The sequence below is a fragment of the Equus caballus genome, chromosome X, assembly GCF_041296265.1.
Source record: "Equus caballus isolate H_3958 breed thoroughbred chromosome X, TB-T2T, whole genome shotgun sequence".
NCBI lineage: Eukaryota > Metazoa > Chordata > Mammalia > Perissodactyla > Equidae > Equus > Equus caballus.
The window spans coordinates 144687922-144711104 of NC_091715.1; the positions used below are offsets into that span (position 1 = coordinate 144687922).

At 53.8% G+C, this 23183-nt stretch overlaps 3 protein-coding genes and 1 non-coding gene across 8 annotated transcripts; 3 read left to right on the plus strand and 1 right to left on the minus strand.

Annotated features, from left to right (window-relative positions):
- Positions 1 to 654: 654 nt before the first annotated feature.
- Positions 655 to 4279, plus strand: RPL10 (ribosomal protein L10). 2 transcript variants are annotated; one of them, XM_070257649.1, is made up of 8 exons: positions 655 to 956; positions 1249 to 1574; positions 1680 to 1725; positions 2609 to 2667; positions 2767 to 2874; positions 3102 to 3240; positions 3823 to 3985; positions 4070 to 4279. In XM_070257649.1, the coding sequence occupies exons 3-8, from the start codon at positions 1703 to 1705 to the stop codon at positions 4220 to 4222; spliced, it is 645 nt and encodes a 214-aa protein (XP_070113750.1). In that variant the 5' UTR covers positions 655 to 956; positions 1249 to 1574; positions 1680 to 1702; the 3' UTR covers positions 4223 to 4279. The 2 variants fall into 2 exon arrangements, with proteins under 2 accessions (XP_070113750.1, XP_070113751.1); XM_070257650.1 differs by having other exon boundaries at positions 686 to 1574.
- On the plus strand, positions 3645 to 3779 carry LOC111771691 (small nucleolar RNA SNORA70). The gene has a single exon (XR_002805618.1). It is a non-coding gene; the product is annotated as a small nucleolar RNA SNORA70 (small nucleolar RNA).
- Positions 4280 to 4365: 86 nt separating the features above from the next.
- Positions 4366 to 13400, minus strand: DNASE1L1 (deoxyribonuclease 1 like 1). 2 transcript variants are annotated; one of them, XM_014729303.3, is made up of 9 exons: positions 13259 to 13400; positions 11941 to 12315; positions 9811 to 10020; positions 9358 to 9446; positions 9188 to 9274; positions 7530 to 7630; positions 7273 to 7385; positions 6940 to 7188; positions 4366 to 6857 (listed from the first exon to the last, which is right to left on the minus strand). In XM_014729303.3, exons 3-9 carry the CDS (start codon positions 9943 to 9945, stop codon positions 6714 to 6716), a joined length of 918 nt encoding a protein of 305 aa, XP_014584789.1. In that variant the 5' UTR covers positions 9946 to 10020; positions 11941 to 12315; positions 13259 to 13400; the 3' UTR covers positions 4366 to 6713. The 2 variants fall into 2 exon arrangements, with proteins under 2 accessions (XP_014584789.1, XP_023489741.1); XM_023633973.2 differs by having other exon boundaries at positions 5894 to 6857; positions 6962 to 7188.
- Positions 12811 to 23005, plus strand: TAFAZZIN (tafazzin, phospholipid-lysophospholipid transacylase). Of its 3 annotated transcripts, none has more exons than XM_001494710.6 (10): positions 12811 to 13921; positions 14084 to 14212; positions 15446 to 15491; positions 15743 to 15828; positions 20880 to 20960; positions 21060 to 21101; positions 21253 to 21315; positions 21491 to 21543; positions 21969 to 22046; positions 22169 to 23005. In XM_001494710.6, exons 1-10 carry the CDS (start codon positions 13813 to 13815, stop codon positions 22268 to 22270), a joined length of 789 nt encoding a protein of 262 aa, XP_001494760.1. In that variant the 5' UTR covers positions 12811 to 13812; the 3' UTR covers positions 22271 to 23005. The 3 variants fall into 3 exon arrangements, with proteins under 3 accessions (XP_001494760.1, XP_005614705.1, XP_005614704.1); XM_005614648.4 differs by having other exon boundaries at positions 13392 to 13921; positions 22205 to 23005; XM_005614647.4 differs by having other exon boundaries at positions 13429 to 13921; positions 21969 to 23005.
- Positions 23006 to 23183: the final 178 nt, after the last annotated feature.

Consider the following 23183-nt stretch of genomic DNA (forward strand, 5'->3'; position numbering starts at 1 on the left):
ACCCCTTCAACTGTTTTCTATGGGAAGGTCCAGAAGCAGCTCTTTGCAGTGAGGTGTTGAGAGCCATTAGAGCAGGAATACCTGCATCTTTGAAAAGCTGTGAAAACATTGGTGTGTGTAAAAATGAAACAGATGGCCTGCTGCAGCACTGCTTGATGTATATAACTCTGAAGGCTCTAGGTCTGGGAGCCAAAAACCTGACTTGAGTTGCCCCATTGGAGAGTCATAGCCTCTCACCCAGTTTCCAGACCCAGTGCCCCCAGATGGAGGGAAGGTCCTCTGGGAAGGACTCTGCACCATTGCTGGAAGTATACACCACAAATCTTCCCAAACCTTCCCAGTGGGACCTGTGGCCGTTTATTAAAGCAACAGTTCTCCCGGAGAATAGGTTTGCTCAAGCAGGGTTCCCTCGCTGGCAGGCCACACCTGTCAAGTTACATGGGGAAGACTTTGTTACCGTCGTGGTGTCCCCACTTCTGGAAACATGGCACTTCTGGTGGACACTTAGATCCTTGGTGACTTGAGCACTAGCCCTGCCCACCTCTCTAGATACTCCTCTTGCGTGTGTGTTTGGTGGGGGATCTAGGCTTTATAGAGAGCCGCCCCCGACACACAGGAGGGGCTGAAACACAGTGGGCGGGGCAAGGAATGTGCGGGGGGGGGGGGGGGGCGGGGACAGGCGGGTGCCACATTTTGGGTCCCTGTAGGGTGGAAGCTCCCAGGAGCGCGGAGCAAGGCAGCTTTCAGAGGCCAGGACTGGAGCATGGTCGCAGGAGTGACAGTGCCCTTTGCCACCTGAGTGGCTTTACCACCCTCCTTCTCTCCTTCTCTAAGACACCCTGAGGAGCAGAAATCTTTTCTCTGCCGGGACAGGGTGTGTGGGGCGGGCTCAACAGTGCTCACGGGGTCTCCTGGGCCCCGGGTCTCAGTGGAGGCGTCTTCTCAGCCTTTCTCAGGTGAGGGCCGACTGCCCGGGACCTCCGGGGAACGGGGACACGGAGCACGGCTCACAGCAAAAGGCCTACTGCAGACTCTTCGGTTAGGACAGGGCGAACGGGGGGCGGGCCTCTCGCTCTGGCTTCCCTGTCAACAAAGGAACGCGGGACGAGGGTTCAGCATAGCGCGTCCCTGCCGGGCCCTGGAGCCCAGAGGGAGGCACAGAGGGCGTGTCCCGGGCCCCGCGACTCTCGGGAACACGAGCGCGACCATGAGCCCCACTCGGGAGTACTTTGCTTCTTTCAACTCTAGGAACATACGCCTTTCATAGTTACGGCAAAGCCTCGGGCACGAGTTCTACGCCCAAGATGGCCAGCCGGAAGCGGGCTTCTCGTGCGGATGTGGCAAGACCCCATTTGTCAGCTTGCCGCCCGCGACGGGGTGCACAGCCGCCTCCCCGCTCTGCGCAAGGGCCCGGCCACGCCCGCACGCAGGCGCAGGGCGCCTCTGCGTCTATGGTCAGGAAGTGACAGAGCGTCCACCCGCCTTCGCCCGGACTCTATGGTTCCTACGCGCGAAGATAGACCGCCTATATAAGGCATGCGCAGGGGAGAGAGCGCCTTTTTCCCACCGGCGCGGTGAGTAGTTGTTGGTCTGAGCTTATGTGGTGCGGTTGCCGGTTCTCTCCTTTGGTTTGAGGCCTGTCCCCCTTTTCTCTTCCGACTTTCTTTGTTTCGTTTCAGCCACTGAAGATCCTGGTGTCGCCATGGGCCGCCGCCCCGCCCGATGGTGAGTGCCGTATCCATGCAGTTTTGCTGCCGGGAAAAGGGAGGGGAGAACTCCCTTTGGCCTCTAAAAGCAATCGTGGGATGGGGCGGCTTTCCGGTCGTGGGAACAGCCTCTACGTTTTCCCCAATGTCTTCCAAGTCGCTTTAGGTCTTCGTTTATATAATCTGTTTCTTTGAAAGCTCATGCCCCTGTTTAATGCTTCCCCCATTTTGTTGGCGTGGCCGGTTGACCCTGGACTGCATGTGCCGTGGCAGTTTTGGACTTGAAGTGACGTCCACCTTGCATCCCGCCCTCTGTCTTGGAAGTTAGTCGCCTTTTCAGGCTCGATGCCCTCTCGGGGCCTTTGTGTGCCATCTCCGTTTTATTTTTGGGCGACATGCCGTGTGGTGGTCTGGGACTCCAGCGGCAGTCCGGGAAAATCGGGCTCAGGCTTATGTGCCCTGCAGGGGGCGCCTGGAGCCCATCACGTGGCTCGGAGGCGGGTTTAATACCACGTGCTCAGGTCTTTAGGTGGATGGCATGAACTGTGCCATTAGGCAGCAAATTTGTAGTATGCGGTGCCTTGAAGGGAGATTTTTTTTTTAACTGGACAAGTCTATTTCAAAGTGTTGGCATTAGAGCGGGTTAAAAACCCGATAGGGAGTAAGGAAGATGTTTTTGCTTTCGTGTTTCTAGCATGGATGTTCTCCACCTTTTCATCACCTCGTTCAGACCGTCTCTTGCTTTAGAGCCAATTTCTAGGAATGGGCCTCCTTAGAGATTGACATATTTCACCCCCCCTTTCCCAGCCCTACTTTGGTCTTAACTTGAGGGAACACTCAAAGTACCTATTGTCGAGTTCACTTGTGGACCCCTGCAAACTTGGGTTTTTCCTCCCCTGCAGTTACCGGTATTGTAAGAACAAGCCATACCCAAAGTCTCGCTTCTGCCGAGGTGTCCCTGGTAAGTAGTGGAAGAGCTCCCAAACTGATTTGGCTGCACTGACCTGGTTGCCTATGCGGCCCCCCCCCACACACACACACTTACTTGAGGTTTTTTCAGACGCCAAGATTCGCATTTTCGATCTGGGGCGGAAGAAGGCAAAAGTTGATGAGTTCCCACTTTGTGGCCACATGGTGTCTGATGAATATGAGCAGCTCTCCTCAGAAGGTGAGGCAGGATTCTTTGCTAATCACGTGTAGTCTCTTCTATATACTCTCCCAGTCGGACTCAGAGCACTCTACTGTAATTACCAGTTCATTAATCATGAGCACCCAATTGTAAACCTCTTTGCAAAATTCAGCTGGCCAATACAGATGTCCCCAGAGCCAGGGAGGGCCATGGTAAGTACTTGTGTGCCGTTGTGTCTCATTCTGCCTGCCTTTCCCTCTACTTAGCCCTGGAGGCTGCTCGTATTTGTGCCAACAAGTACATGGTGAAAAGCTGTGGCAAAGATGGCTTTCACATCCGAGTGCGGCTCCATCCCTTCCATGTCATCCGCATCAACAAGATGTTGTCCTGTGCTGGGGCTGACAGGTGAGCTGGGTCCTGGTTCTTAGCTTTTTTAGTTATTTTCTCATAACTTGAGGCCTCTGGCTTGATTTTTTTTCCCATCAGTTAGGGGAAAGAGGTGGCCCCACATAAAGACTCAGCCACCCATAGCAAAGCCAGGCCAAGGGCTGACAGGTGTATTTCACTGGACGCTTTCCCCTCACCACTACATAGATGAACAGAACTGACTCCCAGAAACAAACACAGAAGGCATCATGGCTAAGCAGCCTCTGGGCAGCGGGTGGAGGGAGGTGGCTCTGAGGGAGTAGCTCCTCTTGCTGTGAAACTGATGACAGTCTGCCAGCAAGCAGGTAGGTTGGGTGCTCACAGTTTGGAGAGCTTTCATTAGTCTGTTTTTTGGTCTTTTCTGTTTGGGGGTTCTCTGTTCTCTGCAGCCAATTAAGCCGACCGGGTCCTTTTCCCCATGGGGGCCCGGTGTGCACTGGCTGCAAACAGCAGCCTCCTTGGTAGTGTATGCAGCCTGTTGCTTGTATGGGTTGCCCTAAGGGACCTTGGAGACAGCCCTTTCCAGTGGACATTTCATGTCGGATGCTATCCTCAATCTAGGCTCCAAACCGGTATGCGGGGTGCCTTTGGAAAGCCCCAAGGCACAGTGGCTAGGGTCCACATTGGCCAAGTCATCATGTCTATCCGCACCAAGCTGCAGAACAAGGAGCATGTGATTGAAGCCCTACGCAGGGCCAAGTTCAAGTTCCCTGGCCGCCAGAAGGTAAGTAGTGCTGCAGCTTTGGTCGCATCTTTTCTTGCTCTAGTCCTCGGGCCTCCTGACTCACCTCTGTGTCTCTCTCCCTAGATTCACATCTCGAAGAAGTGGGGCTTTACTAAGTTTAATGCAGATGAATTTGAAGACATGGTGGCTGAAAAGCGGCTCATCCCAGATGGCTGTGGAGTTAAATACATCCCTAATCGTGGCCCCCTGGACAAATGGCGAGCCCTGCACTCATGAGAGCCTCAGCACTGCTCTCTTCTTACTCATGCCCATCAATAAATCCTACTTACTGTTCATCTGTCTTTGCATCTGGATTCATGCCAGCAGAGCCTCTGGGAACCCTAGGGTCACTGTCCCTTCTTCAGAAAAAGGCTGACAACTAAGCTGGCCAGCTGTCACTTTATTACCAGTGAGGGAACAAACCCAGAGCATGGGCTAGGACTAGCAGCCTCTCTTAAGTTGCCTCTTGGGAACATTGACTCAGACCCGCCTCCATCAGATGCTGTAGGTTCACAGTCCCCTTTTGAGTTGTTAAGCAATCTCCTTGACTCACTGCTCTACCCACCCCCACCCCCCAACTTCTAGGGCCTTACTCGCAGGGCCCTCTCCACCACTGGCCAGTGTCCACCCTCACACCAAGCTCCCACAGCTGAATTGGCCCATAGCACTTGGCAGCAAGAGGCCTTTGGGCAAACAGTGCGTAGCCCTCCTTGGCCTAAGGATCCCCATGTGCTGTCTGGTGCCCCAACTGTGCCAGGGCTACTCTGCTGCAAGAGCAATGGTAGGACTCCAGTGTTCTAGGGGAGCAGCAAAGAGGCCTGCAGAGCTCTGCTAGCCAGGGTGGCCTGAGGCTGTACACCTGGGAGAAGACAGCGAAGGGATCTGATTCCAGGACTACACATGGTGGGGAGAGCTGCTCCAGTCTGCTGGCTGCTCCCCAGGCAGGCCTCCATGCGGAGCTTAGTCCCCATGGCCCCTCAGGCCTCTGGCTTTTTGTGATTTTTATCTACAGCCATTTTTTTTCTTTTAAAAGGCTTCTTATTAAGTTTTGTTTTCGTTTTTATAACGGTTGGCCCTGAGCTAACATCTGCTACCAATCTTTTCTTTTTTCTTCTCCCCACAGCCTCCTGGTACATAGTTGTATATTCTAGTTGTAGGTTCTTCTAGTTGTGCTATGTGGGACGCCGTGTCAGCATGGCCTGATGAGCAGTGCTAGGTCTGCGCCCGGGATCCAAACCTGCGAACCCCAAGTGTCTGAAGCGGAGCGCATAAACTTAACCACTTGCCACGGGGCCAGCCCCTATAGCCATTTCTTTTTTTTGAGGAAGACTAGCCCTGAGCTAACATCTTGCCAATCTTCCTCTATATGTGGGATGCCTGCCACAGCATGGCTTGCTAAGCAGTGCCATGTCCGCACCCGGGATCCAAACCGGCGGACCCCCAGGCTGCTAAAGTGGAACGTGCTCACTTAACTGCTGCGCCACTGGGCCAGCCTCCCTACAGCCATTTCTAAAGTTTAAGATTTATTTCTTACCTCAAAAATGATGGTTTTAAGCCATAAATATGATAATTTGTGCTTAAGCAGCCCTGATGTCCTGCTATGTTTTTACTGAGCTCTGTTCTCTGGAAAATGGAGCTGGGGAAGGGAGGGTCCCGTGACAGCAACAACCCCATGTGGGCTGGTTGTGAATGTTTGGCCGACTCCCCCACCCTGGAGTCCGTCTCCCTAAGAGTGTGCTCTGGTAGATGCTTTAGTTATAGATCTCTTCTGCGTGCACCTGTACCCTTGGTAACCAGCCTCCTCCAGGCTCCCACCTACCCCAAGCATGTGCCAATGCGGACTGACAGCACCCTAAGTGGCGGGGCCAGGCCACACAGTGGTTATGAACATGGGCTTGACTGCAGGCATCGGGACTGTTTGCAACTATTTTCATTCACTGGATTGCAATGAGAAACATTTCGTTCCTTAGTTACTCTGCGCATGTGCGTGTGTAATCTGCTTCTCTCCATCCTTGTATCTACTGTGGTCTTAATATTTTCTTGATTCATATGTACAATAAAGATGGCCCTCTGACATATCTGCTACACATATGTAATATCCCCACCAATCTAGTTTTTTGTTCTCAGTGTATGTGTAAATTTACTTTTTGTCATGTAATAAAATCTTTTTGATCTGTTGGGATTCCCTTTTCTGAGTCCTGCAGGAATCAGGAGTTTAGCCGAGATCACCTCCTAAGCCCTCTCTTCCCCTCCCCAAGCCCTGGAGCCTCCTTTATCTCCACTCCTGATAACTACCTGGGGGAAGAGGAGCATGGCTCCAGCCTCAGGGCCCCTGCCTTCCTCGTCTTCCACATTCTCATGCCAGGCACAGGCCCAACCAAAGAACATAAGCCAAACCAAAGAAAGGGCAGATGGAGGAGGGCTGGGCCGGGCTGCAGTCCAATGGAGGAGGGCTGGGCCGGGCTGCAGTCCAATGGAGGAGGGCTGGGCCGGGCTGCAGTCCAATGGAGGAGGGCTGGGCCGGGCTGCAGTCCAATGGAGGAGGGCTGGGCCGGGCTGCAGTCCAATGGAGGAGGGCTGGGCCGGGCTGCAGTCTGACGGGACAGGGCTGCAGTTGAGGCCCTCAGGAGTCACTTGGGCCCCAGCACAGGATGGACAGGGAGGCCGGGGTTTGAGTCCTGAAGGCAGTGTAGTCATCACATCTGTGGGCAGCAGGCATTGGGCAGTTTCAGGCCACTAGGTCCAGCTGAAGGGGCAGGAGTGGCAGCAGCAATGATGGCAGCAACAGAACGGCCAGGCCAAGGGGCTGAACCCTGCACACCGCCTGGCTCAGCTCCACCTCCACAGGGTAGTGGTCGCTGATGTTGAGAGCCTGGGGATGGGCGGTGGGACAAAGTGTTAGTGTCAGGGCTGAAGGACTTCCCGCTGACCCCATTCCTTCCCCACCCCTTTACTTCCTCCTCGGTGAGCTGGAACCTCCTGGGGAAGTCAAAGGTGGCCGCGGCATGCAGCAGGCTCTGGCAGCGCTCCCCGTGCAGCACGATGCGGTCATAGGTGCAGTGGGTGCTGGCCCGCACCGTGGTGTCCTCTCCATCAGCAATCGCCCAGTGGAAGCCTGCCTGAGTCCGCAGCACCAGCTCCCCCAGGTGCTTTTTGTTCAGCGAAGCGCAGTCAGCATTGAAGTCCCCAAGCAGGATCACATCCTGGAGAAGGGGACAGCAGTTGGGCCCAGCCACCTAGCTAGCCATCCTGTCCTCATCCCTCCCATGCAATCTGTCCAGTCCTACCTTGCTCTGCCAGCGCTGGGAGACATCCAGAAATACGTCGTAGAGGGCGTTCAACTCCTTCTCTACATCCTTCGGAGTGGTGTGCAGCGGGACCAGCACCAGGCTGGGAAGGACTGCGAAGCCCCAGGGATGGAGGGCTCCCACCCACTCCTGGCCCTTCTCTGCCCAGCCTCCTGCGGGTAACCAAGCCCCTGGGAGAGCCAGCCAGATCCCCTTCCCCCACCCACAGAACAGGGCCACCCTTCTTCCCCTCCTACCCTTGCTAGGCAAAGTGAACTGGGCTACAAAAGGCTCCCGGGCAAAGAGGTCATCCTCATCATTATACAGGTAGTGATCCAGGGCCCGTGTCTTGTGGGACCTGGGGAACCAAGGGACAGGAAGCAGAGGCCCCACGTCAGTGATTTTGGTTTGCAAGTGCCAATATCAAAGCTGGCACTCAGGGAAGGGGCCCTCCATCAGCAGCCCCATTTCATGTGGGCACAGCCTTCCTAGACTTTTTCTCTAGAACTTTTTTTATTGAGATATAATTCACACACCATGAAATTCACCTGTTTAAAATGCACAATTCAGTGGTGTTTAGTACATTCACAAGGTTGTGCAACTATCACCACAATCAATTTTAGAATATTCTTATCTCCCCAAAAAGAAACCTTGTACCCATTAGCAATCACTTTCCATTCCCCTCCTCGTCAGCCCCTGGCAGCCACTGATCTGATTTCTCTCTCTGTAGATTTGCCTATTCTGGACATTTCATGTGAAAGGAATCAAATAGTATGCGGTCTTCTGTGTCTGACTTTGTTCCTTTAGCATCAATTTTCAAGGCCCACTCATGCTGCAGCATGGGTCAGGACTCCATTCCTTCCATCCTGTGCAGAGACCACACACACAAACCTTCACCAGCTGATGGACACTTGGGCCATTTCCACTTTGGGGCTGTTATAAGTGATGCTGCTATGAGCACTCCTGTATGGATGTGTTTCTGTTCCCCTGTTATTTTATTTTATTTTTTTTGCTGAGGAAGATTAGCCCTGAGCTAACATCTGTGCCAATCTTCCTCCACTTTATATGTGGGTCACCACCACAGCATGGCTGACAAGTAGTGTAGGACTGACTGGGATCGGAACGCACAAACCCGGGCTGCCAAAGTGGAGTGCACCAAACTTAACAACCACTAGGCCACAGGGCCGGCCTCCCCTGTTATTTTTGTGTTTTTTTTTTTTTTTTTTGAGGAAGATTAGCCCTGAGCTAACATCTGCCGCCAATCCTCCTCTTTTTTGCTGAGGAAGACTGGCCCTGAGCTAACATCCATGCCCATCTTCCTCTACTTTACATGTGGGATGCCTGCCACAGCATGGCTTGATAAGATGCCTGCCACAGCATGGCTTGATAAGCGATGTGTAGGTCGGCACCTGGGTTCCGAACTGGTGAACCCCAGGCTGCCAAAGTAGAACATGTGAACTTAACTGTTGCACCACTGGGCCGGCCCCTCCCCTATTATTTTGGAGTGAATTCTAGACATCGTATAAGTTCATCTATATAGAGAAACAGGTCTCCTTCTCTGACCTCTGGATCCTGACCCCAAAGGGCCTTCCCCCAGGCTGTCCTCCCAGCAACTTAGGACTGTTTCTGGAAACTAGGTCTGCCCAAGGACCACAATGGGCCCCTGTTGAGCCTCTTCCTAGAAGCTGCAGCCAGCCGCTCCCAAAGAGGGGGCCAGCCTCACTCTAAGCCCCAGTGGCTTTTACAAGAGAGAGGCAGAGGGGCTCCACATCTGTGCATGGAGAAGGAAGGCCTCCTTCTGTAGGGACACATGGGCACCAAAGCTGGCTGGGGTGGAGAAGAGGAAGATCCCAGAATAAAACCATTGAGGAGAAAGAACACGATGAGAAGGAAGCTGGCCACTGTCTGTGCTTACCGGTAGATGTACACGTACTGCTCTTTGTATGTGCTGCGCCCCAGCGGGGGGCTGCTCAGGAAGTCATAGGGCCCGGAGCCATCAAATCTGCCAGAAAAGGGGAACCCAGGGTCAGGAGCCCCGAGGCTCTGGGGTAGGGCCTCAGATTACACCCACAGAGCCGTCCTCACCGCTTGAGTTCTCGAAGCAGCAAGGGGATGGCACTGCCAGAAGAGTCCACCACCTCCTGCAGCACCATGATGTCACAGCGAGCCAGGATCTGCAGGATACCAGGAAGGCCAGCCCCACTCAGTGCCAGCCACCCTGGGGGGGGGGGTGTGGTGTTCCTGGGGAAATGGCACTGGCGTGGCCAAGAGTATCATGTGGTGCCAGCTTCTACCCACAGAGAGCAGTGGGGACTAGAAAGAGCCTGGGAGAGGATTGAATGCCATCCCTACCCACACTGCACCCATTTTACAGAGGAGGAGATTGAGGCTAAGGACAGGGAAGGAATGTGCCCCATGTCTCCACACCCATGTCTCTTGATGTCTCCTCTTCTCTGGAACATGCCCCTGATCAGGCAGGGCTGGGGGCTTTGGGTCACGGCCCTTAGGGGTGCAGCTTCCCTGCAGTGATGAACCTACCCGAACTAAGGTGTCCATCACATGTTCCCTGGCCACCTTGGCAAGCGTCAGCCGCTGGGCGTTGAAGGCACAGATGCGAAAGGCCTCCGCCCCACCGGCCAGGAGGAGGAGCAGGAACACAGCGGGGCAGTGCATGGCTGTGTGCGGGCTGCTGGGACCCTCCAGAGGAATCCAGGTCACCACAAGGTACAGTCCCAGCTGGACTCAGTTCTGGTTCCAGGACATGATAATACGGGACAGAGAAAGTGATGTTCATCCTGCTGCCCAGCACCAGTCTCCCAGAGCTGCCAGTGTTGCAGATGTCCTGCCTTCCTTCCTGGGGACACCTTCTGACACTGGCACGTATGGCTTGACCTCATTCTTTTTAATTGTGGTAAAATACACAGAGCATAGAATTTAGCATCTTAACCACTTTTAAGACTACAGTTCAGGGGCATCAAAGTACATTCACATTGCCGCGCAGCCATCCCCACCATCCATCCCCGGAACTTTTTCGTCTTCCTGAGCTGAAACTCTGTCCCCATGAAACACTAACAACACTAACTCCCCTTCTCCCTCCCCTGGCACCACCCCCCTGCCCCAAATCCTCCTTTCTGTCTGTGCTTTCGGGACTTCATACAGGTGGAACCATATGATATCTATCCTTTTGTGACTGGCCTATTTTCCTTAGCATAATGTCCTCAAGGTTCATCCATGTTGTAGCACGTGTCAGAATGTCCTTCCTTTTAAGGTGGAATAACATTCCATTGTGTGGATGGGCCAAATTTTGTTTATCTATTCATCTGTTGATGGACGTCTGGGTTGCTTCCACCTTTTGGCTACTGTGAATCATGCTGTGAACATGGGTGTGCAAATATTGTTTGAGCCCCTTTCATTCCTTTTAGGTATATACCCAGAAGTGGAATTGCTGAATCATATGGGAATGCTGTGTTTAATTTTTTGCTGTTTCCCCACAGCAGCTGCACCATCTTACATTCCCACCAGCAGTCCACAAGGGTTCAACCTCAGGGTTGATTCCAACTTTTCACCACTATTAGCATCTAGGAGGACCATCCTCGTGCATATCTCTCTCCCTGCTTGTGAGATATTATCTTTAAGACAAATTCCCAGCAGTAGAATCGCTGGGCTCAAGGGTGTATGCATGTAAAATGACCTCAGATACACCAAATCACCCCACTGTGGTATGTGATGGGACCCCTTTCTCACGCCCCCGCCACCAGCGGCAGCCGTTCTTGTTCGTCTTACCAACTGGAGCCCCTCTCTTCCTGAGCATCTCTCTCTCTCTCTCTCTTTTTTTTGGAAGATTAGCCCTGAGCTAACATCTGCTGCCAACCCTCCTCTTTTTGCTGAGGAAGACTGGCCCTGAGCTAACATCCGTGCCCATCTTCCTCTACTTTATATGTGGGACGCGGGCCACAGCATGGCTTGCCAAGCGGTGCCATGTCCGCACCCGGGATCCAAACTGGCAAACCCCAGGCCGCCGAAGCGGAATGTGAGCACTTAACCGCTGCACCATCGGGCCGACCCCTGAGCATCTCTCTTGGTTTATCTTTGTCTCAGGCTCACCCAGACTCTGCCCTATCTTTTGGGCTCAGCCCCTTGCTCCATTCCCTGTCCTTGTCACTTTCATTCAGTGACATAAGTCTCTGTACTTCTGTCTGCCGGCTTTTCTCTGTCACCTCATTGCCTTCCTCTTGGGCTCATGTTCTGCCTCTGTCTTTCTCTGCTCTCCCCGATCTTTGTCTCTGTCATTGCGTCTCTGTCCATCTCCTTCGCTCTCCGGGCTGGGCTCAATGCCTCTTTTTCCCTGGCCACCTGCTCTGTCACTCATGCTAGTTTGAGTCCCCTGCCCTGGTGCCTATTCTGGGACGTATGTGGGTATTTAGGCAGCCCTGAGCTGGCAACCGCAGGCTTGGAGGCCCAAGCTTGGAGGCCCTGGGGCCAGGGGCCCCCATGAGGGCCAAGGGCAAGAAGAACCAGAAAGTGACTGTTTCTGGCCTCAGCCCAAAGCCCAGCCCAGGCTCCCAACACCAGGCCTTGGCCCCAGTCCTGGGGTTCCCTTCCCTTCGTATCCCCCTCCCCAGGCTTGGGGCAACTTCCTCCCCACTTCTCCCCAGAGGGCTCCCATACCTGTGCAGACCAGCTTGTCTCCTTGCCTGCCTCGGCTGTAAGTGGATTGCAACAACCCACGGAATCCCAGCGCCTGCCTGGGCAGGGACTGGAGAGAAGGAAAGAGGAAGAGACTGTCCTCCTGACTCACCCATCACGTTACCACACGTCAAGGCCAGCCTGCTGCCCCACCCTTCCTGGAGGGCAGGGACTGAGGATCTGTCCCAGAGAGAAGGGAACTAGAGAGCTGGCAGCTCAGTGTCCCTTGGGGTCCTGCACTGTTGCTGTTGGGACAACTGGAGGACTCAGGCAGGGTCTTTGGTCAGGTGGTGGGTCTTCACTGGATGGTTGTAATGCTGTCATCAGGGCAATGTCCCTCTTGGTAGGACCTACGCACTAATGGATTGGGGATGGTGATGAGCAGAAGGTTAGAAAAATTTTGAAAGTCACTAAAATTATGCTTTAAAGATTAAAAAGACTGTTTAATGGGTACAGGGCTTTCTTTTGCGGTGACGAACATGTTCTGGAACTACTTAGAGATGGTGGCTGGCAACAGTGCAAACGTACTAAACGATATAAAAAACTATAACATATAATTTCCTATTATATGCTATATATTACATATTTCATCACATTACGTATTACATACATATATACGTATAGTATAAATTTGCAATATTGTACTTATGTAAAATTACATCATCTAATATATAATATATAATGTATAACACTGTTATATACATAAGCTACTGTATATAATATAAAATGCTATAAAATAGTATGAAATGGTTAATTCTATGTTATGCGAATTTTTTTTTTTTTTGCTTTTCTCCCCAAATCCCCCCAGTACATAGTTGTATATTCAGTTGTGGGTCCTTCTAGTTGTGGCACGTGGGACGCCGCGTCAGCGTGGCCTGATGAGCGGTGCCATGTCCGCGCTAGGATCCGAAACTGTGAGACCCTGGGCCACCGCAGCAGAGCACGCGAGCCCAACCACTCGGCCACCAGGCCGGCCTCCTTGTCATGCGAATTTCACCTCAATAAAAGTAAAGGGGAAAAAAAAGACTAAAGTAAAAGCGCTCCACCTGGGGCCGGCCCAGGTGGCGCAGCAGTTGAGTTCGCACGTTCCGCTTCTCGGTGGCCCGGGGTTCGCCGGTTTGGATCCCGGGTGCGGACATGGCACCGCTTGGCAAAAGCCATGCTGTGGTAGGCGTCCCACATAGAAAGCAGAGGAAGGTGGGCACGATGTTAGCTCAGGGCCAGGCTTCCTCAGCAAAAAGAGGAGGATTGGCAGTCCTTAGCTCAGGGCTAATCTTCCTGAAAAAAGAAAGTGCTCTACCCGCCGCGACCTCCAGCGGTGTCAGCTAATCGTGCTGCCCAGCCCTGCTGCCCACCGAGACTTTTTGGGAGACGGATTAAGGACACAGGAACCGGCGCTTAAGACCAGAGCTGCGCAAGGGCAGGGCGGGACTCCGCGGCCCGCGGGCCCTCCCCCATTGCCGTCAAGCGGCTCGAGCGCGTTTTGCGACAGGTGGCGGGGGGGCGGGGTTCGGGCGCCGTCGCCGACTCGGTTTCCGGCGGGTGCGCGGGGTGCACCGCTATTGCTGCTGGCCCCTATCCCTCCTTGCTACGTCCTCCGGCTCCAGTGCCCGGTGGCGGCTCAGCTGTGGCGAGAGCGGGGCCGGGCCCGGCTCTGGCCTGACCTGCGAGGTGACCTTGGTCGAGGCCCCTGTCGCGCTGAGCCGCGGCGTCCGTCTGCGGCGCTGGCCTGTCAGGGACCTAGCTCTCGAGCGGTTGAGGACACAGACCTGGAGCGGCCCCACAGGCTGCCCGGTGGCAGAGGGAGCGCCGGGCCGCCGGGGGCGGTGGGAGGGAGCTCGCTCTGGGGGAAAGATGCCCCTACACGTGAAATGGCCCTTCCCCGCGGTGCCGCCGCTCGCCTGGACCCTGGCCAGCAGCGTTGTCATGGGCCTGGTGGGCACCTACAGCTGCTTCTGGACCAGTGAGTGTGCCTGAAGCCGAGGCAGGGTCGGCCACGGGTCTCCGCGCCCGGCTAGAGTTGGGGTTTGGGGTTGGGAGCGCTGGCCGGGCCTAGTGTGGGTCGAGGGAGCCCTGGGCTGTGGGAGAAGTCCAAGGCCCCCCACACTCCCTCTCTCCCCGCCAGAGTACATGAACCACCTCACCGTCCACAACAAGGAGGTGCTGTACGAACTCATCGAGAACCGGGGCCCAGCCACTCCCCTCATCACTGTCTCCAATCACCAGTCCTGCATGGATGACCCTCATCTCTGGGGTACCTGGACCACTGCGCTGGGCACAGGGAGGCAGGGACAGAACCTGGGATGGGGGCCAAACAAAGGCAGAACAAACTCTCTTTTTTTAAAAGATTTTATTTTCCCTTTTTCTTCCAAAAGCCCCCCGGTACATAGTTGTGTATTTTTAGTTGTGGCTCCTTCCAGTTGTGGCATGTGGGACACCGCCTCAGTGTGGCCTGATGAGCGGAGCCATGTCCACCCCAGGATTGGAATAGGTGAAACCCTGGGCCGCTGAAGTGGAGCACAGGGCCGGCCCCCAAACTCACTTGTCAGTGGGCTCTTCACATAGCTCTGGCACTCCTGTTTCTGGGGTGTCCTGCCTCAGGGCTGAAAATTTGATTTGTAGCTTCAGCATCCTCTCAGGGAACGTGATTTGGAGAGAGCCTAAGAAACTTGGAGGGAGCGAGAAAATGAGGAAATGGCTACAGGGCAAGGTCTGACAGATTCTTTACTCTGATGCACCAGACCTGTGGAACCCTCCATTCTCTAAACCGTTGAAGATCCCACAGAGTCTTGGGAACAAATCTGAGGATGATACGGTGTCCTGTTAAGGAAGCTCTGGGCTAGGGGCTGGAAGACCTGTGTCCTGGTTTCAGGTTTGCCCCAGACTGGATTTGTACCCTTCAACCAGCCTCATTTGGGAGCCTGGTCCCCCACCTAGAAGTTCCTGCTCTGCTGACTTCACAGGAAGTTGCTTGGCTCCAGTAACCTGGATGGCTGCATAGAAGGGTGCTCAGGGCTTCCACCACTGAATGCAGGACATTAGACTATCTTAAAGCTCACGAGGAGCCACCGGGTCAAATCGGAGCCTTTCAGAGTTCACCCTGGCCATTGGGCAGAGAATGGCATGTAGGATGCCACAGGCGGGTCCTAGGAGGCCAGGAAGGAGGCTTTGGAGCCGTCCAGTAGCCTGGACTAGGGTGACGGCAGTGATAATGAAAGGAGAGGTATAGACGAATAGGCAGTGTTAAAATCTATCAGAGATGTAAGCAGACCAGATGTAGTGACTAAAGATATGGGAGATGAGAGAGACAGAGGAGCCAGGGAGAATTTGAGGTCCAGCCCAAGGGTCTGCAAGGTGCCACTTTGGGCCATAGGAAAAGGTAGTGCTGCTGACCTTGTTCCCCATTCCCTGAAAGAGGGTGACAGAAAAAGGTGCTCCCTAAAGACAAGCTAAGTTAGGGCATGAAGGCTTTTCTCTCCTTCTCTAGGGATCCTGAAACTTCGCCACATCTGGAACCTGAAGTTGATGCGTTGGTGAGGAGGAATGGGCCCCTTGCAGTGGGCCCAGCAGGCCTCACCCGTCTCTGCCCAGATTTGCCTTCTTCCTGCTCTGCCCAGGAGGTGGCATCCAGCGGTCTAGGCAGGGCAGGGAGTGGGGCCCCACCCTGCAGGCCCTCCTGTGCCTCCATTCTGCATTGCCGATGATGCCAGGCATCATGCTGAGGGGAGGGTAGGGAAGCAGGGTGCAGGTGAGGCAAGGATGACTGTATCTGTCCCCACTCCAGGACCCCTGCGGCTGCAGACATCTGCTTCACCAAGGAGCTGCACTCCCACTTCTTCAGCTTGGGCAAGTGTGTGCCCGTGTGTCGAGGTGAGCTGCTCCTCTGGGAGGCCCTAGTGGGCCATTGGCTGTGGGGAGGTGCTTTTGGGGCTTCTCTGGCCTCCTTTGGGGCAGGGAGGAGGTAGCCAGTGCCTCTGGCTTGGCAGCACGGGACGTGGAGGGACCCAGGTGGGACAGGCAGCCTGGGAGCAAGGGGAGCCAGGGACCACTGCCCCACTAGCGTGAGGCCCAGATCCACTGCATGGCAGCAGAGGTGGCAAGTGGCTAGTGGAGGAGCCATGGCTTCTTGGAGAGTGCTCAATTCTCTGCAACTGCCTGAGGATTGTATGAACCTGGAGCTCTGGCATTAGGGTCAAAGAGGCATTATCCACAGCCCCTTCATGCAAGGATGTTGCTAACTCAATGGTGGCAGTGTGGTATCACTGGTCTTTGATGGTGGTGGCATGTGTCAGAGGCTGCAGGGTTTGGGAGAACAAATAGGCTTGTGGGGTGAGGGATGTGACATTGAATGACTAAGCACATCTTGAGAGCCTCAGGAGGCAGGGCCCATTTTGATCCCCATTTTCCAGATAAAGGGGCTCAGGGATTAAACTGCTGGCAAGGTCACAGGGCAAGAGCTGGCAAAGCCAGGATTTGAATCCAGGTTGCTCTTTCCTCTGGGGAAGTAGAATTTTTCCAGGCAGAGTATGAAAGGAAAGGTGTTCGAGACATGGGAAGGTGTGCCAGGCACTAGAGAGGTATGCGATAAAGGTAGAAGATGTAGGTTGCGGGGCTGGCCCAGTGGCACAGTGGTTAAGTGCGCACATTCCACTTTGGCAGCCCAGGGTTTGCTGGTTCGGATCCCGGTATGGACATGGCACTGCTTGGCACACCATGCTGTGGTAGGCGTCCCACATATAAAGTAGAGGAAGATGGGCACGGATGTTAGCTCAGGGCCAGCCTTCCTCAGCAAAAAGAGGAGAATTGGCAGCAGATGTTAGCTCAGGGCTAATCTTCCTCAAAAAAAAAAAAAAAGAAAGAAAGAAAATGTAGGTTGCAGGCCAAATGTGAGGGTTCTGGAATAATCATGTTAATCATTTTATTTTATTTTATTTTATTATTTTTGGCTGAGGAAGATTGGCCCTGAGCTAACATCCATTGTCACTCTTCCTCTTTTTGCTGAGGAAGATTCACCCTGAGCTAACATCTGTTGCCAGTCTTCCTCTGTTTTGTGTGTGAGCCACCATCACAGCATGGCCACTGACAGATGTGTGGTGTAGGTTTGTGCCCGGGAACCAAAGCTAGGCCGCTGAAGCAGAGCATGCCAAACTTAACCACTAGGCCATGGGGCTGGCCCCTGTTAATCATTTTAGAATGTGCTGTCTTGTGAGGGTAACGATGTGCTTTCGTTTGTGCTTCAGAGAGAGAGCACCCTGGCTGCAGTGTGGCTGGTCAACAGAAGCGGGGCTGGGTGGAGGCAGGGAGCCCAGTTAGGGGTCATCCCAGTGCTTCTGGCAGCAGAGGATTGTAGCTAGGCCTCTGAGGGTCATCGTGGAGAGTCAGAGAAGGGGCCTGCTTTGGGATGTGCTCTGCAGGCAGAGTCAACAGGACTTGATAGATTGGGTGTAGGAGGGGGTGAGGAAAATAACTCAAAGATGACATAGGTGCCATCTGGTAACACTGAACCATTGGGAGGATGGGAGGAGGGGAAAGTAGTGTGGGGGTTGGGAGAGGAGGTAAGTCCCGTTTTGCACATGCTTCATCTGAAGAGCCTGTCACCTGAAGTGGGGAGCAGTCCCAGAGGCACAGTGGGATGTGCAGTTCTGGAACTCAAAAGAATGGTTGGGAATAAAGATATCGGAGACTCAACCACAAACAAAGTCACAAACATAGAGACGAGATTGTAGAGGGAGAGAGCAGGGGCCCAAGACAGCACCTCAAAACACAGGAGAGACAAGCCACCAAGGCAGCAGGAAGCAATGGCCAGAGAGGAAGGAAGCAAAGCAGAGCCCTTTGCCACTGTGGAAGCCTCCAGTGACCCTGGAGAAGCCAATTCCAGGGAGTGACAGCTGCAGGAGCTGCGGGGGGTGCGCGGGGGCAGTGGTTGGAGACAGCAGGGGTGGCCACTCTTCCCAGAGGTTTCATTATGAGGAAGAAGAGAGAGGAGGAAGTAACCAAAAGGTGTTAGAGGTCAAGGAAGAGTTTCTTATTTCTAGTTGGTCAAAGTAAAACCGGGTAAAATCCAATAAAGTAACCTCAAATAATAAAGAAGGACTTTGAATGAAAAGCTGCAGTGCCCACCCCTCCAGATCCTCGGACTACTCCCCGGAGACAGCTGCCTGAAAAGCTTTCTCTTTTTGCTGCCTCTTTTTGTGTGTGTGAGGAAGATTGTCCCTGAGCTAACATCTGTGCCAGTCTTTCTCTGTTTTGTATGTGGGATGCCACCACGGCATGGCCTGATGAGTGGTGTGTAGGTCTGCACCTGGGATCTGAACCTGCAAACCCTGGGCTGCCCAATTGGAGCACGTGAACTTAACCCCTACACCACCGGGCTGGCCTCTCTTTTTGCTGCTTTTGGAGGCTACTTCATTTCTCCGAAAGAAGCAGGGGCTACAACGTTATGGCTAGTGACTGTGGTGGTGTTTATCACTCCCCGCTCTGAGAGATGAGGACTCTGCTCGCGTACCCCTGTTCCCAAGTCTTAGTTCCTCCCTTCTGCAACCTCAGACAGAGGTCTTCTGTCTCCATTTGTCTTGTTCTTTTTGGCCTGCATCTAGGTTTTATTGCACAATTAAAAACAGAAAGTGAAGGGGCCAGCCCGGTGGCGCAGCAGTTAAGTTAGCATGTTCCGCTTTGGCGGCCAGGGGTTCGCTGGTTCAGATCCTGGGTGCAGACATGGCACTGCTTGGCAAGCCATGCTGTGGCAGGCATCCCACATATAAAGTAGAGGAAGATGGGCATGGATGTTAGCTCAGGGCCAGTCTTCCTCAGCAAAAAAAAAAAAAAAAAAAAAAAAAAAGAGGAAGATTGGCAGCAGATGTTAGCTCAGGGCTAATCTTCCTCCAATAAAAAGAAAACGTAAAAAGACAAAGTGAAATCTTAATCCTATTCTGGGTCTTTTGTGGTTCCATACAAATTTTAGATTTATTTGGTCTAGTTCTGTGAAAAATCCCATTGGTATTTTGAAAAGGATTGCTTTGAATCTGTAGATGGCTTTGGGCAGTATGGACATTTTAACTATATTAATTCTTTCCATGAGCACAGTGTATCTTTCCATTTATTTGTGTCGCTTTCCATTTCTCTCATCCCAGTGTCTTGTAGTTTTCAGGGTACAGGTCTTTCGCCTCCTTGGTTAAGTTTATTCCTAGGTATTTTATTTTTTTTGATGCAGAAATCTTAATCCTAAGCACCTTCAGTGAGAGAAAATGGGCAGGGACAAGCTATTTACCAAACACGTTTGATGTGTAGCAAAGATCTAACAATACGTGTTGAAAAAAAGGAAGTATCTGTTATACTTTGCTTCTGTATTCCAAGAAGTTCCCTTTCCCCCCCCAAGCATAGGCCTTGTGATATGACATGAAGTATCGAAGTGATCTTGCACAAGCTGAACAAGTGAGTAGAAATAGCATTTGCAAAAGCTAAACATTATGAAGTGTTGCTCCAAAAGCATAGTAGTAGTGTTTTAAAATTTCAATTTCAAGCTGGATGGCTTGGTTGTACCAGTGGATTTTAATAGAGGAGCCAGCAGCTCTGAAGCCCACCCCCTAGCAGGTAATGCAGTCCCAAGTAGGGAAACCGCTGCTCTGTGCTGCCCTAAGAAACGGTCATGGGTGATTGATCCCTAACTCCAACCCCTGAGGGACCTGCTGGGCCAGCTCCCCATTTGGGTTGGGTTGAGATTTCTGGATCCCTAACTAGCACCTTCTACAGACTTGGCCTTGTAGAGAACAGATTAAAAGTCCATTTCTTGGTGCATAGCCACAAGCTAGTCCTGGAGTCTGTCTCTCTCCCTCTTTGTGATATGGCTCTCTACTCCCTACTTGATAAGATGAGGATATTTACTCTACCCTGCTCCTTCAACCTCCCTCCTTTTCTGTTTCTGTCCACTATATGGACAAGCTTGATGAGATTCTTAATGCATGTGGTCACAGATTGTCTCCATGTGACTCCAAATTGAAAGCCAGCACACAGCATTAGGCATCCATGTCTGTGTTGTTGCTGAGCACCAGGCCACCTGGATTCAGTGTCATGGTCTCAGCATGTCTCTAAGGCAAGTGTTGCTAGCATTGGGGGCAGCTCGGCCCCACTTTTTTCCATTTAGCAAATTTGAGTTTTTCCCAACTCTCAATGACACTGTGTGTTCCAGCCAGTGTTCTCCCTTTCCTGAGAGACTTCGCCAAGGGGAGCCCTATGAGGAAGGGGCCAGCAAGAGAAAGGGACGGTGGAGGCTGAGGATGTAGGCAGAGCTAGGAGGCCTGTGGGGAGTGGCTGCAGTAACTGGCCTGGCCAAGACAGCGTTGGTGTCCAGGATCTGGGCCCCAAGCAAGGCTGGAAGTTGTGAATTGGTTTGCTCCAGCAGCACCCTCTGAGCCAGGGGCAGCAGATGGTAGGCTTGCCCCAGAAGTGGTGCATCCCAAGGAGAAGGAGAGGCTCCAAGAGCCTGGCAGGGAGAGAGGGAGGGTAGGGAGGATGGTGAGCCGATCCGGGGGTCTGCAAGGGTGTATACTGTAGGTATATGCCTGCAGCTGAAGTGTCCCAGCGGGTGAGGCTATGATGAGACCAACAGGCAGAACGCAGGGTCCTAGGTTGGAGGAGGAATTGCCAAGTTCAGAATTTTGGTCAGAGATAGTTTGAGACGATGATGCCATCTTGTACATGACAGGCACTTAGAGGTTTAGAGGATATTATTGAACTAAGGATGTCAAGGGCCATGATGCAACCGGGGCTGAGCTGGCCCGGGAGAGACAGTCACTGGAAGGGGTCTGTATGGACGGCACAGTGGGGGATGAGAAAGTCCCTGAGCTGCTGCTTCATTCCCAGGGACGGGGAAGGAGGGGCCCTGGGAGAATGGGGACTGACAGAGAGAGGCCTTTTCTCGGCAGGAGATGGCGTCTACCAGAAGGGAATGGACTTCATTTTGGAGAAGCTCAACCATGGGGACTGGGTGCACATCTTCCCAGAAGGTCAGTGGGGCTGGCAGGGTTGCGACCCCCACTAACAATATGGGCGGGACTGCTTCCTCCATGTCTCCCAAGCCTCACCTCTGTCCTCGCTCTCAACAGGCAAAGTGAACATGAGCTCCGAGTTCCTGCGCTTCAAGTGGGGTAAGGGCTGGCTTGGACTGTGGCAGATGGGTATGTTGGTAGCAGCAGGAGGGGGCAGGTCGTTTTAAGTGGAGGAGGGCAGGGATGGCCCGGCTGTAGGCTGGCATTGAAGCTCTGCTCACACCAGTGTTTCTGCCTCTCCCTGGGACAGGAATTGGGCGCCTGATTGCTGAGTGTCATCTCAACCCCGTCATCCTGCCGCTGTGGCATGTCGGTGAGTCTCCCTCTCTGGCCAAGGCTGCGGCCTGGGGATGGGGGAGGGAGAGGGGCTTCCCTAGGTGGTGTCCAGGGGCTTTCTGCTGGTTGGCAGGGAGGGGGCTCCTTCTGGTCCCAGGCTGCCCTGCTCCACTCCATGCCTGCTTCCCGGCCTTCTGTCCACCACACTGCAGGAATGAACGACGTCCTTCCTAACAGCCCGCCCTACTTCCCCCGCTTTGGACAGGTGGGTAAGGGGTGCTGACCTTCATCTGTCTGTCTGTCTGCCATCTGCTCTATGTCTCTCATTCAGCACTACTGAGACCAGATTCAGAAGCTGAGCTTGAGGCTGCAGCATGGGGACCTAGGGGAACATAGAGAGGGCCTTCCTGGCACCAGGGCCAGTAGAAGGAGAGCCAAGGCAATCAGGCTGGGGCAGGGGCAGGCAAAGGGTTGCACTGGGACAGGACGTCTAGATCATGGACCCCAGGACTGAGATGGCCTTTGGATGCCACTGAGCCCGACTGTTTGACTTTAAAGAGGGAGAATGGCCCTAGAGGCATGCAGCAAGTTAGGGGCAGGACTTGGCTTCTGGCTCCCCGGGGCAGTTGGGCTGGAGCTGTGGGCACTCCCCCTATTCCTGTCACCTGCTGGTGGCTGGTCTCCCCACAGAAAATCACCGTGCTGATCGGAAAGCCCTTTAGTGCCCTGCCCGTGCTGGAACGGCTCCGGGCAGAGAACAAGTCCACTGTGAGTTTCCCCCCTGGGCTTCCCCCTCACTGTCCTCGGCCCCTCCCAGCGCCCTTGGCCTCCCAGGGTTCCTGGGGGCAGCTCCCTGAGGGCTGCAGGCCAGCCCCAGTCCTTCCCCTCAGGTGGAGATGCGTAAAGCCCTGACCGACTTCATTCAGGAGGAATTCCAGCGCCTGAAGACCCAGGCGGAGCAGCTCCATAACCACCTGCAGCCCCGGAGCTAGGCGCTACCCTACCCAGACCCTGCCCTTGCTTCCTCTGGACTGGGCACAGCCCCCAAGGCCTGGAGAAGAGACAGCTCTGGGACCCAAGCCCCAGCTACCAGGCTCTCAGTGCCGCCTTTGGGTCCTTGCACCACACAGAGCTGGAGCTGGGGGATGAACTGATGCTTTGAGCCCAGTTACAGTTTGTTAGACAGATTTGTTCATACCCTTAATGGGTGCCCTCTCCTAGTTGGTGAGCATTCCAGCTCCTGTGTTTCTTCAGTTGGAGGAAGGGTTTCAGCTGCTTCTCCCGCTTGGCCACGAAGATGTTCTCTCCCAGGGCTGGTGTCAGGAGGGAGGGTCATTGAAGAGGGGCAAGTGGCCAGGCTGGAGCTTTAGGGAGGGGCCCACAAGGCTCTTGGCCTGGATTCCACCCACCTGCCCCAATCTGGGAGCTGCTCACCACCTCCTCAGGGATGACCATCAGCCATGTCTTTCTTCTGCCTGTTCTTCCCACAAGCATGGGAGCCTCAGGCAGGGCCTGGCCCCAGGCTGCAGGCAGAAGAGCTGCCCTTTGCCAGAAGTGGAGCCCAGCCAAACAGAGCCTGCAGTAAGGGCCTGAGACCCTGCCACTTGCCCCGACACCAGGGCCACTGACTTCTCTGTCCTTTCCACTTCTCTGGCATCACTTGAGTTTCCTGGGGCCTGGGTTTTCATGTTTTGTAAACAGTAAAGCATCTGTGTCGTGCTGTTTTACCTCTGGCCTCTCTGTAATGGTGCGGATGGGATGTGACCCGCTGGACGGGAAGGCTGGACCCTTAAAGCCCTGGGCACATCAAGAGCACTTGAATAGAGGGCCTTGAGTTCTCAGTGTGCCCCAGTCGCTTACGACTTCAGTCATTGTCTGTAGTTCCCATAACCTTGCAAAAGTAGT